Consider the following 17,781-nt stretch of genomic DNA (forward strand, 5'->3'; position numbering starts at 1 on the left):
CGGACAGGGCCAAACAGGCAGGATATAACCCCACCCACTTTGCCAAAGCACAGCCCCCACATCCCCTGGAGGGATAGCTTCAACCACCAACTTACCATCCTGAGACAAGGCTGAGTATTGCCCACAAAGATCTCCGCCACGGCACAACCCAAGGGGGTGCGCCAACCCAGACAGGAAGATCACGTCAGTAACTCAACCCACTCAAGTGACGCACCCCTCCTAGGGACGGCATGGAAGAGCACCAGTAAGCCAGTGACTCAACCCCTGTAATAGGGTTAGAGGCAGAGAATCCCAGTGGAGAGAGGGGAACCGGCCAGGCAGAGACAGCAAGGGTGGTTCGTTGCTCCAGAGCCTTTCCGTTCGCCTTCACACTCCTGGGCCAGACAATACTCAATCATATGACCCACTGAAGAGATAAGTCTTCAGTAAAGGCTTAACTGTTGAGACCGAGTCTGCGTCTCTCACATGAGTAGGCACACCATTCCATAAAAATGGAGCTCTATAGGAGAAAGCCCTGCCTCCAGCTGTTTGCTTAGAAATTCTAGGGACAATTAGGAGGCCTGCGTCTTGTGACCGTAGCCTACATGTATGTATGTACGGCAGGACCAAATTGGAAAGATAGGTAGGAGCAAGCCCATGTAATGCTTTGTAGGTTAGCAGTAAAACCTTGAAATCAGCCCTTGCCTGAACAGGAAGCCAGTGTAGGGAGGCTATCACTGGAGTAATATGATACATTTTTTCAGTTCTAGTCAGGATTCTATCAGCCTTATTTCGAACTAACTGAAGTTTATTTAGTGCTTTATCCGGGTAGCCGGAAAGTAGAGCATTGCAGTAGTCTAACCTAGAAGTAACAAAAGCATGGATTCATTTTTCTGCATCATTTTTGGACAGAAAGTTTCAGATTTTAGCAATGTTACATAGATGGAAAAAAGCTGTCGTTGAAACAGTCTTGATATGTTCGTCAAAAGAGCGATCAGGGTCCAGAGTAACTCCGAGGTCCTTCACAGTTTTATTTGAGACGACTGTACAACCATCAAGATTAATTGTCAGATTCAACAGAAGATCTCTTTGTTTCTTCCGACCTAGAACAAGCATCTCTGTTTAGTCCGAGTTTAAAAGTAGAACATTTGCAGCTATCCACTTCCTTTTGTCTGAAACACAGGCTTCTAGAGAGGGCAATTTTGGGACTTCACCATGTTTCAATTGTTATTTACAATGATGGCCTACTCCGGCAATGCTGGGCCAATTCTGCACTGCCCTATGGGACTCCCAAACACAGCCGGATGTGATACCGCCTGGATTCGACACCTCTTGCATTGACATGCAGTGCCTTAGACCGCTGCGCCACTCGGGAGCCTCATCAGAAGTAATAATAAGGGATAAGAAGTAATCAGGTGGGCCTTTTTTATGACATGTCTACTGGATCAAAGCATGACATTTTTTCCCCTTTCATGCTGAGTGGTTATCGAAAGAGAGAGCTGGAAAGATTTTTCCAATAGGCTATGTTGTAGAGCTATTGTCAATCTCAATGGATGTGAAAACAGACTTTGTTTACTTGCTTTTTGAGGCAAAGAAAAAAGTACTTTGAGAAGCTCCACGGTGATGGTGAGTTAAGACAATCAGAAATGGTATCAGATCCCCAAATGGGCACATTTATAGGCCTACATTTGCACGCAGGCCAGGTCGACTAGGCCTAGTTCTATGCGTAATCAGGTCCTTACTCAAGATTGACAGGAGCGCTCCAAACATGAAATAAACCCAAACTTTTTGGGTAAGACTAATAATAATATATTGAATTCATTAACAGAAATGTCTGTAACCAAACAAACATTGTAGATGAGAAATTAAAATGATGGTACACTAGTAAAGTACTAGTGATACTAATCCTCCGCAATGGATTAGTTCACTCAGACAGGTGTGAATCAGACAGGTGTCTCGTGTACCATCATTTTGTTTTTAGATATTTGCCACTGCTCTACAAAAAAATCTTGATCGACCAAACAATCGACCAGTGGACAAAATGGGGTCAACCCTATGGTCTACTAACTAATCTACCGTATGAAGATGTCACCATGGACTAACAGGGCATTATCATAGTTTTCACAATATTATTCCAACCTCATAGTGTGGAAATTATAAATAAAACATAGGGAAATCACGTTTTTGACTGCACTGGGCCTTTAACATGTATTTTTGTAGTCCTAAAAAAGACGCCTTTATCCTGTTGTAATCTAGTTATTTGATGTGGCTTCAACCAGATAGCAATTACAATATAATGTCCTTTGCGAGAGAGAGAGAGAGAGACCTCCATCCACTGCTCTCTCAGTCCCAGTGCTGAAGCTCTCCATCAGCAGGGGTTTCCATGACGACCACGGCCTTCCGCATGTGAGCAGAGCAACAGGATTAGTCCTGAGAGAGAGCTCAAATGTCATCATCGCTCAAGGCATGCCACATAGGTCTTATAGGAAGGTGTGTGTGTGTGTGTGTGTGTGTGTGTGTCTGTGCACTTGTATTTACTGCAAAGCTCACGTTTATGGATAACCTGGTAAAAATGTTTGGCTTCTTTGAGCCACTCAGAAGAGCCTCAAGCCGCAAAGCTTTGTCTGAAGTGTCTATCATGGGGCTGAGTCATAATCACACAGAAGTTACCCACTGGGCACGAACTGGTTGAATCAACACTGTTTCAATGTAATTTGTCACCCTGTTGTGAAGTGGAATCTACATGGAAAATACATTTGATTCAAAAAACAACAACTTGTAACCAATATTCTACATAGACAAACCTTGTAGAAAATATGCTGAATTTGTACCTTTAAAACAACATCAGATCTTCAACGTTAAATCCACTATCAGAAAAAAGTATAATTGGGCAGCACTTCCTACTGGAGCATTGATCTATCTACAGCAAACTTTTGGTCTCCCATCCAGAGTTTTAACCACGCCCAGTTTAGCTATGCCATTTGTCACTGACTATTACCAATGTGCTATTGTGAGAATGAATGTTGAGAGATCTCCACTGAAAAACGAAATAGATTCACTGTTGCTATCGAAGTCATTCCAAAGGGTAGATTTAACAGAGCAAATGAAATGTGACAATAGTTTATCACCCATAACATCAATGATGCTATTTAGGTCTGTATAGCATTTGTAAAGTCATCAACAGTTATTGTTTTGAATTCAACAATAAAATAGACAATACAATTTGGCCTAGGCAATGTTCCCTAACGCAGTAGCCCGAGACTGCCGGTGCAGAAATATCAGCCCACAGAGAGATTGAACTTCACTCAACTTTCTAGAGCAGTGGTCACCAACTGGTCGATCGTGATCCAAGGCATTCCTAGTCGAACGCCAAACATTTCTGTTAAAATCCCAACGATAAAGCCCTGTGTTCCTGTTGTTATTTTTGTATTCGTCTCGGGCTGTTGGGCAGGTAGGCGAACTGTTGCGATTTTGAACCATTTCATGTGTCTGAAGGTACAAACTCTGCCTTCCTGGCGGGCCCAGAGAGCAAATCAAGTGCACTATAGGCCTACCGCTGGCCAATCGGATGGCTCAGATGACCATGTCTGCAGTAAGGTAGCAGGCGTAAAAGAGAGCTACAGCAAAGTTGATACTGTGAGATTTCAAAACGTTTAAAACCATGACTAGAGAGAGACTGTCAACGAATACCACAAAGAGATGCTGTTTCTATGAGTGAGTTTATGTTTAAGTTCTTACTCAGCACTGTCAACACTTTGTATTCAACACTTTTACAAGCCATGAAATGCGCTTTCTTCCTATTTCTTTGAAAGCAAGTCAGGTAAAGAGATTTTTTTTGTCTTAAAGGGGCAGTTTTGTATTTTGAGACCGGCTTGAATAAGCAAAGTAGCGAATAGGCAGAGGGTAGCATCATTTGTCTGATTCTCTGTAATAATGGTATGGGAATAATAATGCATTTTTTTTTGTAAATTGATTTCTTGCATCAAACAACAAAACAACATTTTCAGTCACCTTGTCTGAAGGACAAGTGGATAAACAAGTTAATGTTTTCTCAAAAGTCGGCCTACTGAACATTGAACACCACACATTGGCTGCTACTGTAGGCTGAATGTGATTTCTCTATTGTTTTTGATGGTAGGCCACTCTGGTAGGCCTACATTATGATCAAATAGCTACAGTAGCCTACTTGGCCACTGTTAAAACTGTAACTTAAAGCGGCTACAGCCTCAGTGTTCACAGTAAACGCACGCTGGAAGATGCACAGAATTTTCAAAACAATCAAGTTTGCGCTCAGCAGACCTGAAATTTGCAGCAGACCTGAAAATGAGTGGGAACATTGGGCCTAGGGTTTCAACCTCTGATTTCAAATGTAATGATATTTAGTGATATTGAATTATCAACCCAACCAAATATCAACATTTGAAGGAGATTTATCTCCTGCTTGGATAACTCCATCTGTGCCACTGACTTAGTCTGGCTTTAATTCCAGTTTGTCTACAACCAAACACAAGTCAATATCACTTATTACAATAAATATCCTATTAACTTGTCGACAAGTTAACAAATAATAAAAGTAAATGAAAATGCAGAACATAACCTTGTCATCATGATAAACACTTTCAGTGAACTCTCCTGTGGTGTTTCCCATCAATCTTTAGAAGTGACTATTGTGTGTGTGTGTGTGTGTGTGTGTGTGTACACAGCTGCGGTGGAGGCTTGCGTTCTACATGGGCTTAAGCGGCGAGCGGCGGGATTCCTGCGTAGCAACAAGATAGCAGCGCTCTTCATGAAGGTGGGGAAGAGCTTCACCCCGGCAGAGGAGCTGTGCAGGAAGGCTCAGGAGCTGGAACAGATCATCGAGCGCAAGTGAGAGTACACACACACACACACACACACACACACACACACACACACACACACACACACACACACACACACACACACACACACACACACACACACACACCACCGGACAGACTGTAGCACTCAAAATCAAAGAGCTGTTACTGTATAGTACTGCTAACAAGTCCTTGTCACGATTTCTGTCATACGGCACCCATCTACTCACACATATTTATAGTTTACTGATGCAACAAAGATGCAACATACTGTAATACAAAAGAAACTGCTGGGTTCCTCCTTCCCTCAGACGGAACCAAAGCATGCCCAACCAGGACAGCGTACGGAGACTGCCCAGGCTGTCGAGCATCAGCCCGCAGGTGGTCAGAAACCTGTGGATCCGCACGGCCCTCATCGAGAAGGTGCTAGACAAGATCGTGCTCTACCTCGTGGAGAACAGCAGGTGAGTCATATTGGGGGGGTGGGGGTGGAAATGGCATGGTCACCTGCAAGGAGGAGGAAATTTAAATGCAGAAATTCATGGCTCACCTCCATCACATCTTTATGTTCCAGTAAATTCTACGAAAAAGAGGCCATTCTGATGGATCCGGTGGACGGACCCATTCTGGCCTCTTTGTTAGGTAACATTGTTAAGCTTTTATTCACATACATCTCATCTCAGACATTATATCAGTGTAGGGAAGGGGATTCTACTCACACAGGGCACCAATTGATGTAAGGGATTCTCCTCACATGCATCCTTTCATGCCATTGTTCTGTACTCTGGCAGTGGGGCCCTGTGCCTTGGAGTACACGAAGATGAAAACGGCGGACCACTTCTGGACAGACCCCTCAGCAGACGAGCTGGTCCAGAGACACCGCATCCACAGTGGTCACTGCAGACAGGACTCCCCCACCAAGAGGCCTGCCCTTTGTGTAAGGTTCCTGGGAAGAGTAGGGGTCTGAATCTCATCCAACAAGTCTACCAAACTCCCCCAAATAGGATTGGCCATGAGCACATTATCCCAAATACATCGCTTTATTGATTATTTCACAACTTTGTTTTGCTGACACTGCACACAATTAGCTCAGTTAGCGGGGACATCAGTGACCAATCCTGTCATTGAAGCCAACCTCAGCTTCTCTCTTTCCGTAGAAGATAGACCTGCTGTTGTCAATGCATTACGGAGCACAGTGCGTCCCGTGGGAGAGGACAAGAGTGTATTTTCATATTGTCAATGACCCCTGCAACTAGAAACATCTCGCCACGTATCCCACTCCCATGCTACGTTGACAATGGAGAGTTGCTTATTGCAGCATTGTATCCTTTTTATCCCAGAGGCAAATGTAATGGGCTTTGTCAGCACAAACAAAGTGGCGAGATGGTTTCCCATTTAGTTTTTCTTCAAGCAAGCAAATGCAAGTGTAGCAACCTGACTCAAATACAGGGCTTAAAGGGTTCTTACAGAGTTGAATAAGTTTAATCACCGCTAATTCATTCCCAGTGGATCATTTTTGTGGTAAATAGTATCAAACAAACTAAATGCGCTAAATGAACAATATTTTTTTATTTAACTAGGCAAGTCAGTTAAGAACAAATTCTTATTTACAATGACAGCCTAGAAACAGTGGGTTAAGCTGCCTTGTTCAGGGGCAGAATGACAGATTTGACCTTGTCAACTCGGGGATTCGATCTAGCAGCCTTTCAGTTACTGGCCCAACAATCTAACCACTAGGCTACCTGCCGCCCCAATATGGCACAATACATACATTTTGTACCATTGATGTGTAGGGCGTCCAATCAAAAATGCATATTTTGACCAATGGATAAAATGACATTAATTGTGTAGATAATCCTCTAAGAAAATGAATGGTCCAAACCTCATGTCTCTATCATACCCCGTTCAAAAGGTATCTGAGTTTTTACCCTTGGCCAGAAGAGAAAAAGTTTTAAAACATCTGTAAAATAGCATCCCATCAACAAGGCTGGATGCTGTGCGAGAATTAAGGCTACCTGTGAGGCTCACCATTGAACTCGTCATCTTTCTTCTCATATCCAGACGACATAAAACAATATAGAGTTAAGATAGATATCGATTTTGAGATATTAAATACAGCATTTTCATATTTTACTATACGCTGTTCATATTAAAGGGATACTTTGGGATTTTGGCAATGAGGCCCTTTATCTGCTTTCCCAGAGTCAGATGAACTCGTGGATACCATTTTTATGTCTCTGCATGCAGTTTGAAGGAAGTTGCTAACTAGCGTTAGTGCAATGCGCTAATGCTAGTTAGCGTTGGCTCGCAAAACTACCTCCAACTTCCTTAATACTGGACATAGAAATGGTATCCATGAGTTCATCTGACTCTGGGGAAGTAGATAAAGGGCCTCCTTGCCTTAATTCTAAAGTTTCGAATTAATGTGAAGTTCCTGTTCCTTTTCACAAAAACAAGCGTATCTCTGTGAAATGTCAGCGGAGGACTGAGCGTACCACAAGCTTTTTATTTCCAAAGCCTTTTACACTTAATTCATGCTAATTTTGCTATTTGTGACCCACAGAAACAACTTGGAAGATGACAACAAAATGTAAAATCCTAAAAAGTTTCACTGCAACCCTCTGTCAACAGACATCGGTGCTTATTAGCGGATGTATTAGATTACGAATATATAAGGAAGTGATATGTCATCACCAAAGCACGTTTTCACCTACAAACTAATTTGCCAATATAGGGAAGCTGGATGGGTGGATGGATGAATGGATGGAGTGGAATGGGGGTAAAAAAACATCCACATTGTCTGCGTTTCCAGATCCAGAAGAGGCATTCCAGTAGCAGCATTGATGAGCGGCCTTCCCCCTCGCCCTCAGCCCGGGACTATGTGGAGTCACTGCACCAGAACAACAGAGCCACCCTGCTGTTTGGAAAGAACAACGTCCTGGTGCAGCCGGTAAACATTTCATCCTTCTCCCATCTCTAGGAGTGTTCTACGTACTGTACAAATAAGAAATGAGCATCTCTAGACATGCTCAGAGCCATATAAACTATGTCGAGAGATTGGTCATATTGTCGTTGCTGTGGAAGTTGATCTGTCAGTGCCCGGACTCCTCCATATTTATGATAGCTTTCGGAAAACTCTCAAATATTCAGTGAAAGCGAATACACCAGTTAACACCACAAAACAGTGGACCCATTTGGAGACACATTTCAAATGCCAATCTGAAGCAAAAAGTGTTAAACTGTAAGTGTCAAACATTTCTTCATAGTTCACTATAGAAAACAGATTGTCAAACTAATGTCCTTCTTGCTGTTACAGAGGGATGACATGGAGGCTATCCCAGGATACCTTTCTCTGCACCAGACCGCCGACATCATGACGCTGAAGTGGACTCCCAATCAGCTGATGAACGGCTCTGTGGGAGACCTGGACTATGAGCACAGGTGTGGAGAGCAATTCACTAATAATCATGTCTCTTATTTATGTACGTCAAGATGGCACAACAGAGCGATGACATGCACCACCTGTGTGTTGTAGTTATTGTCTACAATTGGTGCAGCAGCTCAGTGTCACTAAATCATGCAGCGTGTCTGTCTGAGTGAGACTCGGGAGGGCTCTGTGTCCTGGAGTCAACTCTGGAGAGGGGGATATAATGAGGGTTGCTTTCAGGGGAAACAAGGGAACGGTTTTGATGGGGATATGTTCATGCATATTTCAAATCAACCAGTCATATAATTTTAGTGACTGTGGTTCTTAGATCGTAATGTTTGTGGCTGTATTAACCTTTTCACACGTGAGTTCCAAAATCTCTTAACGGTCACCCCCAGCGCAAGTTTTTTTTTTTATGCGGGTGATGTCAGAATGCACTCACTGTTCCAAAATGTGATTGTTACGCCACATGACAGTTAACCCACGCTGCCCTCAAACCAAGGCCCGCTGCCTGCCAATTATCTATAGGCTATGTTTCAACTTGTCAATTATATTTTAACACGTTTTATTTTAGAACAACAATTTGAATTGAGGTGTGTTCCGCCTCCTCATTAATTCACATAGACGTAGCCCATTTCGCTGTTGTGGACAATTTACTTTTGAGGCATTACTGAGCTAGACAAACTTCTCTCTTTTGACGAGAGCCCAAGCACAAACTTTTTCCTCCCTGGCACATTTTCCATCTGGCGCCCGATTTGCCTTCACTACTAATAATATGTGTGTGGATATGTGTGTGTTCCTATCAGAGTTAAGTGCCTTATTACGCTATCTTTATAGTTTATGTGTATCGTGTTGTCGTTTCTACTGTAGCACACTGTATGTATGGAGCATAATGTATTTACTGTTTTATTCACGTTTTCAAGTACTAGTGACAAATCATGCATTCCAATTCTTGCATAGATTGTAATGGACACATATGATGTCTGTAAAATACTTTTTGGAAGGTTGTACTGATTATGATGAGCTTATGCTAAGCTAATTACCAGCTATGTGTAGCGCCATATTTGTTGACATGCAATGCATTCTGGTTGTCACGTAAACGTCTGTCAGACCGAAGATGTTATAACAAAACGAAGTGAAAGGATGGTTCACTCGTCTTTCGAGTAAAGTGAATGACGGAAGTGAATGATGGTAGACGACACACCCCCTTCAACATGCATACTGTAAAGAGACCCAACTCATCTTGTAACCTATTTTTCTTTGGTTAACGCAAAAAAAAATAACATGGCAGTGTGCACAAACTACGCATCGTCGGATAACTTTCGATTTTTAATCAATTATTTCAATCACTGGTGAGGTCACCCGTGATGTGATGAATTGTAAATAGTTATTGCTATTAGCTAATTCATATAATGTAGCCTACATTTTCCAGTTTGGAGGAGAATTGTGTGATACTGTTGCTACTGCTATGAATGTCTGAACATTGCATCCAAAAATAAACTGCTCACATTGAGGACATAACGCTGTAAAGACTGTGCTTGTGCAAAATGTTTCTGTGAAAAAACAGTGTGGCCAGCTCAATGCTAACTGTTGTGTCAATCGTAACTAGACATTCTAAATAAGTGTTCTAATCACACCGGTTTGAGCGTACGCTGCAGGGACCACTGTAGAATGATCACACCTGTGTGTTCGTACGTGTCAAAGCGTTAAAGAACATGTAAAACACACAGCTGGTTCTTAGCTCCCCATTCTCAATGTACAATTAAATGCCCCTCACTCCACTTACTTATGCAAAATACTGAACCCCAACTTAAATCGTTTCTACATTCAGTAACACCGATCATATTCAGAGTTCTTCACACACCAAGAGTAATACAATACACATATCCCTTCAGCTCATTGTGGCAAGGTGAGTGATGTATCAATAACCCCGGCTTTGATTCCGTCTCTTTCAGTGTGTACTGGGATTACGCTATGACCATCCGTCTGGAGGAAATTGTTTATTTGCACTGTCATCAGCAGGGTAGGTTCACCAGCAGAGGCTAGTGGAGGTTAGCATTCACAGGACAGGCTCATTGTAATGTCTGGAATGTAATTGGCGTGTCTTTTATGGAGCTAGTCTGCTAGCTACTGATATCAACAACAGCTAGTTCTGGTTCATTAATAAAGTTATTCATATCCTTACAATGGATAATCCATTTGCAGTTTTTTCATAATGATTTTCCCATAAAAACTGTAATAACAGGTTTAAAAGGTCCATAAAAGGTATAATATTGTCTCTGCAGTGGACAGCGGGGGCACGGTGGTGCTGGTGAGCCAGGACGGCATCCAGAGACCCCCACTGCGCTTCCCTAGAGGGGGGCATCTGCTCCAGTTCCTCTCCTGCCTGGAGAATGGCCTCTTGCCCCATGGCCAGCTGGATCCTCCGCTCTGGTCCCAGAGAGGAAAGGTCAGCCCTGGATGTCTACTCACAAGGGACTATCTGAGGGGTGACACATGGGGGGGATGCTCTGTTTAGTCATCCAACAGTTCAATACAACCATGTGAATGGGGGGTCCCTGACAGAGCCAAATATTATTTAATTGAATTGTTAAAAAAAAAATAGGGGGGGGGGGGGGGATATTGGGTTATTTTGGAACATGCACATCAGTGATTTATATATGTATATGTACTGTATATACACTTGACTGATAGGGGGGCCCAGTATTGAAGCCACCGTGACTCCATCTTTGCACTCTTCCACTATTGTAAAATATATTTTTAAAGCTATAGAAATGCATTTCTTAATGTCTACATTAGTTTTTACAACATTGACTCTACTACAGACACTTTAATGCATTCTTTTAAATTATATTATGTGAACTAAACATACAAATGTAAATATCTTTAAAAAAAATCCTTAATGTTACTGTCCTCACTAAAACAAAAAATACATAAATACATGGGATTTTGTCAGTTAAACATTGAATTTAAATACTGTAGAATTCCATTCATTCCTATGGAGGACTGCTCCTACTGGGGAGTGCCAATATGGCTGACCGGTGACTTCAAAGCCTCTTAATGGCCAATGCATAGCATCAGCAATCCAGGGATTATACACCCCTTGCATAGATTTCACATTTTTGCTGCCTTAAAATTAAATCTAAAAAGGGATAAAAATTGATATTTTTCCTACAGATCTACACAACCTGATCCACATGTTCAAAGTGAAAGAAAAAGTATAGAAAATTATAGAAGTACAGAAAAAGGTTTTCCTCTAGCTTTTTACATGGGCTTTGTTCCTTTCATATTTATTTTTATCCTGACGAACTCCTGATGTCCCTACCAGTGAGAAGCGTACCTATAACAAGATGCTGCCACCACAATACTTAAAAATATACACTGTGATGTGTTTTATTGGATTTGTCCCAAACCTGCATTTTTTATTTTAAGCCAAAAGGTACATTTATTTGCCATGTCTTCCAGTATTACTTAAGGGCCTTTTTGCAACCTAATGGATGACTTGAAATATATATTTTAACACAGGCTTCCTTTTTTTCACTTTGTATAAAAATCCAGTAATGTGAAGTGAATGCAATGTTGTTGATCCCTTTTATATTTTCAAGTATTGTGGGGCAGCATCATGTTTTGGGTATGCTTGTCACCGGCACGGGCTGGGGAGTTTGTCAGGATCAAAATAATGTGAAAGGAGCAAAGCCCAGGATTAAAGCTAGATGAAAACCTGCCCCAGTCTCCTGAATACATAACCCTGGGATATAATTACATTTTTCAGCAGGACAATTCCCCCCCAAATTATGCCAAAGACACCAGAATGGCTTTCCAAGAGGTGTTGAGTGTTCCTGAGGGGTCCAGTCTCAGTCCTGACATTTAAACTTCTTGAAAATCCAAGACAAGTTTTGAATATTGCTGCCCATTAATGATTAGTGACTGAATTTACAGATATTGAGCAATTTTTTACAAAAACAGTGCATCTGGAAAGTATTCAGAACCCTTGACTTCCACATGTGTAACAGTCCTGACCTGTTTTATGTTGTTTTTTATGTGTTTATGGTCAGGGCATGTGTTTTGGGTGGGCAGTCTATGTTATCTGTTTCTATGTTGGTTTTGGGTTACCTGGTATGGCTCTTGATTAGAGGCAGGTGGTTTGCGTTTTCCTCTAATTAAGAGTCATATTTAGGTAGGGCGTTCTCACTGTTTGTTGGGGGGTGATTGTCTCCTGTGATGTCTTCGTCGTTGTCGATGTATTTTCACATTCGGGGCTGTTTGGCTGTTCGTGCGTTTTGATGTAACGTTCCTGTCCGTGAGTTTACGTTTAGTGATGTGAGTTTATGTTCAGGATTCGTTCTACGTCGTTTTGTTATTTTGTAAGTTTGTTAAAGTGTTTGTTTTCGTGTTGCCATCTTCATCGTTGTTATAAAAATAAAGATGGCTTATTTCCCGCAAACCGCATTTTGGTCTGAAGATCCTTCTCTCCTCACCTCATCCGAGGATGAGGAGAGCGACAGCCTTAACAACATGTTGTTACGTTACAGCCTTATTATAAAATTGATTATTAAAAAAAAAATCCCCCTAATCAATCTACACACAATACCCCATAATGACAAAGCAGTATTCAGACCCTTTACTCAGTACTTCGTTGAAACAACTTTGACAGTGATTACAGCCTTGAGTCTTCTTGGGTATGACGCTACAAGTTTGGCACATCTGTATTTGGGTAGTTTCTACCATTCTTCTCTGCAGATCCTCTCCAACTCTGTCAGGTTGGATGGGGAGCGTCACTGCACAGCTATTTTCAGGTCTCTCCAGAGATGTTCGATCGGGTTCAAGTCTGGGCTCTGGCTGGGTCACTCAAGGCCATTCAGAGACTTGTCCTGAAGCCACTACTGCTTTTTCTTGGCTGTGTGCTTAGGATCATTGTCCGTTTGGAAGGTGAACCTTCGCCCCAGTCTGAGGTCCTGAGCACTCTATAGCAGGTTTTTATCAAGGATCTCTCTGTACTTTGATGCGTTCAACTTTCCCTCGATCCTGACTTGTCTGCTGCTGAAAAACATTGCCACAGCATGATGCTGCCACCACCATTCTTCACCGTGGGGATGGTGCCAGGTTTCCTCCAGACGTGACACTTGGCATTCAGGTCAAAGAGTTCAATCTTGGTTTCATCAGACCAGAGAATCTTGTTTCTAATAGTCTGAGTCCTTTAAGTGCCTTTTGGCAAACTCCAAGCAGACTGCCATGTGCCTTTTACTGAGGAGAGCTTCCATCTGGCCACTACCATAAAGGCCTGATTGGTGGAGTGCTGCAGAGATGGTTGCCCCTCTGGAAGGTTCTCCCATCTCCACAGAGGAACTCTCTGGAGCTCTGTCAGAGTGACCATTGACTTCTTGGTCACCTCCCTGACCAAGGCCCTTCTCCCCCGATTGTTCAGTTTGGCCGGGCGGCCAGCTTAAGGAAGAGTCTTGGTGGTTCCAAATGTTTCCATTTAAGAATGCTGTAGAATATTTTTTGGTACACTTCCCCAGATCTGTGTCCTCGACACAATCCTGTCTCTGAGCTCTACTGACAATTCCTTCGACCTCATGGCTTGGTTTTTGCTCTGACATGCACTGTCAGCTGTGGGACCTTATACAGACGTGTGTGTCTTTCGAAATCATGTCCAATCAATGGAATCAAGTTGTAGAAACATCTCAAGGATGATCAATGGAAACAGGATGCACCTGAGCTCAATTTTGAGTCTCATAGGAAAAGGTCTGAATAGTTTTACTTTTAATAAATTTGGAAACATTTCTAAAAGTATTGTGTGTAGATAGAGGAGTAAACATTTTTAGAATAAGTCTGTAACGTAACAAAATGTGGAAAAAGGGGTCTGAATACTTTCCAAATGCACTGTACACTACATGACCAAAGGTATGTGGACAGCTGCTTGTTGAATGTCTCATTCCAAAATCATGAGCATTAATATGGAGTTGGTGCCCTCTTTGCAGCTATAACAGCCTCCACTCTTCTGGGACGTCTTTCCACTAGATGTTGGAACATTGCTGCATGGACTTGCTCCTATTCAGCCACAAGCATTAGTGAGGCCGGGCACTGATGTTGGGTGATTAGGCCTGGCTCGCAGTCGGCGTTCCAATTCATCTCAAAGGTGTTTGATTGGGCTGAGGTTCGGGCTCTGTGCAGGCCAGTCAAGCTCTTCCACACCGATCTTGACAAATGATTTCTGTACGGACCTCGCTTTGTGCACGGGGGCATTGTCATGCTGGAACAGGAAAGTACCTTCCCCAAACTGTTTCCACAAAGTTGGAAGCACAGAATCGTATAGAATGTCATTGTATGCTGTAGTGCTAAGGTTTCCCTGGGCCTAGTCCAAACATGAAAAACAGCCCCAGACCATTATTCCTCCTCCGCCAAACTTTACAGTTGGCACTATGCATTGGAGCAGGTTCTCCTGGCATCCGCTGAATCGATTGCCAGATGATGAAGTGTGATTCATCACTCCAGAGAACGCGTTTCCACTGCTCCAGAGTCCAATGGCGGCAAGCTTTACACCACTCCAGCCGTCACTTGGCATTGCGCATGGTGATCTTAGGTTTGTTTGCTGCTGATCGGCCATGGAAACCCATTTCATTAAGTTCCTGAACAGTTGTGCTGCTGCCATTCTGTGAGCTTGTGTGGCCTACCACTTTGCGGCTGAGCCGTTATTGCTCCTAGATGTTTCCACTTCACAATAACAGCACTTACAGTTGACCGGGGCATCTCTATCAGGGCAGACATTTCAGGAACTGACTTGTTGGAAAGATGGCATCCTATGACATTGCCACGTTGAAAGTCATTGAGCTCTTAAAAAAAAGTTTTTTTTTAAAGTCATTGAGCTCTTCAGTAAGGGCATTCTACTGCCAATGTTTGTTTATGTAGATTCCATGGCAGTGTGCTAACGGGTGTGGCTGAAATTGCTTCTTCACTCATTTGGTGTGTCCACATACTTTTGTGTATATATAGAGTATGTTGCCCTAAGAGTTGTACAGAGTAGAATATGTAATTGCTGCCAAAGCTGCTTCCACCAAGTATTAACCAAGTATTAACTCTTGGTGTGAATTTTTTATTAATTTAGAAAGTGTTCTATACTTTCTCTTTTACTTTGAAAATGTGGAGCAGGTTGTGTAAATCTGTAGGGCAAAAAAATCTAATTGAATCCCTTTTTTGACAATTGGGAAAGGGGTTTGTAGACTTTCACTAGGCACTGTATGTGTTAGACTGTAAAGACTACATCATGTCTACTGAGCAAAATAAATGATAACAACTAACCACACATGGCTGCTTTAAGACAGAACATATTAAATATGGCTTATACTGTATAAGCAGTCTTCCTGTTTGGTGAAAGTGTGGATGTTTTAAAAATCTAGGCTATTTTAAAGACACAGTGCCGTCAGAATCATCATTTAAAAAATGTTAATAGTTGTTTTGTCTAAACAAGCAAAGAATGTTGTTAATCATTTTAGATCCTGAATAACAGTTTAGCTACAGTTTACCACCTTCTAACAATGTTTTTGTTGGCATTTACTGTATCTACTATTCACCTAATTTCTGATTACAGGGGAAGGTGTTCCCTAAACTGAGAAACAAGTGTTCACAGGGCTCCTCGGACTCAGTGCCCGATAAGGAGGAGGATGAGGCCACAGACTATGTCTTCCGCATCCTGTTCCCCAACAGCCAATCAGAGTTTGGTAAGTGACTTTGACCCCTCCTCCAGAGCACTGGTAATATCCTGGTTTTCATTTACTCCATGACACCTATTATCCATGTGTTAACTTCAGGTGGCCCCGGAGTGATGTTTTTTGTTTATTTTTTATCCAACTGTCCTCATTGTCCGTTCCAGTGACTATAACGCACCCTCCCCGTGTTTCCCCGGGGGCTCCTCTCCTGTCTCGCTCCTTCTCCCTCCATCTGAGAGGACAGCCCCCGACCAAAGGGATCTTGGTGGTCCCTAAGCGCTCCTGCAGCTATCCCAGAGACCACTCCTCAACCACCACAGGGAACAGCTGTAATGTTGCCACACCTCAGCTCCTCCATTTGTCTGTCTGTCCACTTCCTTTGCTTCAATCACCGCCTCGCACTCTGTCTCCTCCCTGCAAACCTTACAAATGAGTCCCCTAATCATGCACTCTCTGTCCCCTTTCCTTAACCTCAGTCCCTCTTGGACAACAGGTGGCTGACCACGGGTCTTCCAATCGCAAAATCAGAACGTTATGTCGAGGTGCATAGTGGTTTAGAGTAGTAGCAAAAGAGCAAATGTTGAAATTGACATGTTAAAGGCTGAATCCTATGTTGAGATGCACACACATCTCAGAAATTCATGCCTTGACGTCAATGAAAAATTATCGGGAAGAAACTTTAGTATGTGCGGGCTAACAGAATAAAGAAAGACCAATAAGAATGTGTCGTCATTACCATGCCAACAGACAGTTGTACACCCTCCACAGATTGACATGTTTTGATTCCCCGAATGTCCTTGTTGATGTGCTTGATTTGTTCTCCAATACCACCTAACCTCTATGGCAGCTATTGACCTATCCTCTAATCTAGTGACGGATCATGCCCAGTATCATACCCAATCTGTCTAATTCAGCTGTGATCGTGTCTTGAGAATCATCTCCAGAGGTGTCCAAATCCTGATGGTGCAATGTGACTGTGTCTGAGAGTTTGAGGCTGTGCAGTTACAGTATAGGTCAGAGTTTGACCAGGGTCAAATACAGGTAAGTGCCAAAATAAAGGAAACGCCAAAAAAAAGTGTCTTATTAGGGCATTGGGCCACCATGTGCCGGCACAACAGCATCAATGCGCTTGGCATGGATTCTACAAGTGTTTGGACCTCTATTGGAGGGATTCGACCCTATTCTTCCAAGAGAAATTCCATGATTTGGTGTTTTGTTGATGGAAAACGCTGTCTCAGGCGCCGCTTCAGAATCTCCCAGAAGTGTTCAATAGGGTTGCTATCTGGTGACTGAAACACACACACACACACACACCCTTTAAGCCTCCTATGCTCATTTGAGACCCCTCTTTGAAAGTCACTAACCACGTTTCCATCCACAGTTTTTATGCAAGTAAAGATATACCTTTTTAAAAACAAAATCCCAACAGCTATGATGGAAACAGTTTCGGTGCCAATGTATAAATGCAACAGATTTTTTTTGTTTGACATGGTGGGATCTTTTTGTGTCTGTAAAACGTACAGTTGAAGTCAGAGGTTTACATACACCTTAGCCAAATACATTTAAACTCAGTTTTTCACAATTCCTGACATTTAATCCTAGTAAGAATTCCCCATCTTAGGTCAGTTAGTATCACCACTTTATTTTAAGAATGTGAAATGTCAGAATAATAGTAGAGAGAATGATTTATTTCAGCTTTTATTTCTTTCATCACATTCCCAGTGGGTCAGAAGTTAACATACACTCAATTAGTATTTGGTAGCATGGCCTTAAACAATTTAAACTTGTGTCAAACGTTTCGGGTAGCCTTCCACAAGCTTTCCACAATAAT

At 42.4% G+C, this 17,781-nt stretch overlaps 1 protein-coding gene across 2 annotated transcripts in view; it reads left to right on the top strand.

Annotated features, from left to right (window-relative positions):
* Window positions 1–17,781, top strand: part of LOC129826023 (small G protein signaling modulator 1-like) — an 84,396-nt gene that overhangs the window by 42,137 nt on the left and 24,478 nt on the right. Inside the window, exons 5-14 of one of the 2 annotated variants that reach the window (XM_055886281.1) lie at window positions 4,683–4,845; window positions 5,129–5,281; window positions 5,392–5,459; window positions 5,609–5,754; window positions 7,630–7,767; window positions 8,134–8,258; window positions 10,200–10,267; window positions 10,530–10,693; window positions 15,833–15,962; window positions 16,115–16,279. In XM_055886281.1, coding sequence (XP_055742256.1) covers window positions 4,683–4,845; window positions 5,129–5,281; window positions 5,392–5,459; window positions 5,609–5,754; window positions 7,630–7,767; window positions 8,134–8,258; window positions 10,200–10,267; window positions 10,530–10,693; window positions 15,833–15,962; window positions 16,115–16,279 — 1,320 coding nt within the window. The remainder of the gene's footprint in view (window positions 1–4,682; window positions 4,846–5,128; window positions 5,282–5,391; window positions 5,460–5,608; window positions 5,755–7,629; window positions 7,768–8,133; window positions 8,259–10,199; window positions 10,268–10,529; window positions 10,694–15,832; window positions 15,963–16,114; window positions 16,280–17,781) is intronic. The other variant, XM_055886282.1, reaches the window with a different exon arrangement.

Source organism: Salvelinus fontinalis, chromosome 28 (genome assembly GCF_029448725.1).
Source record: "Salvelinus fontinalis isolate EN_2023a chromosome 28, ASM2944872v1, whole genome shotgun sequence".
Taxonomy (NCBI): domain Eukaryota; kingdom Metazoa; phylum Chordata; class Actinopteri; order Salmoniformes; family Salmonidae; genus Salvelinus; species Salvelinus fontinalis.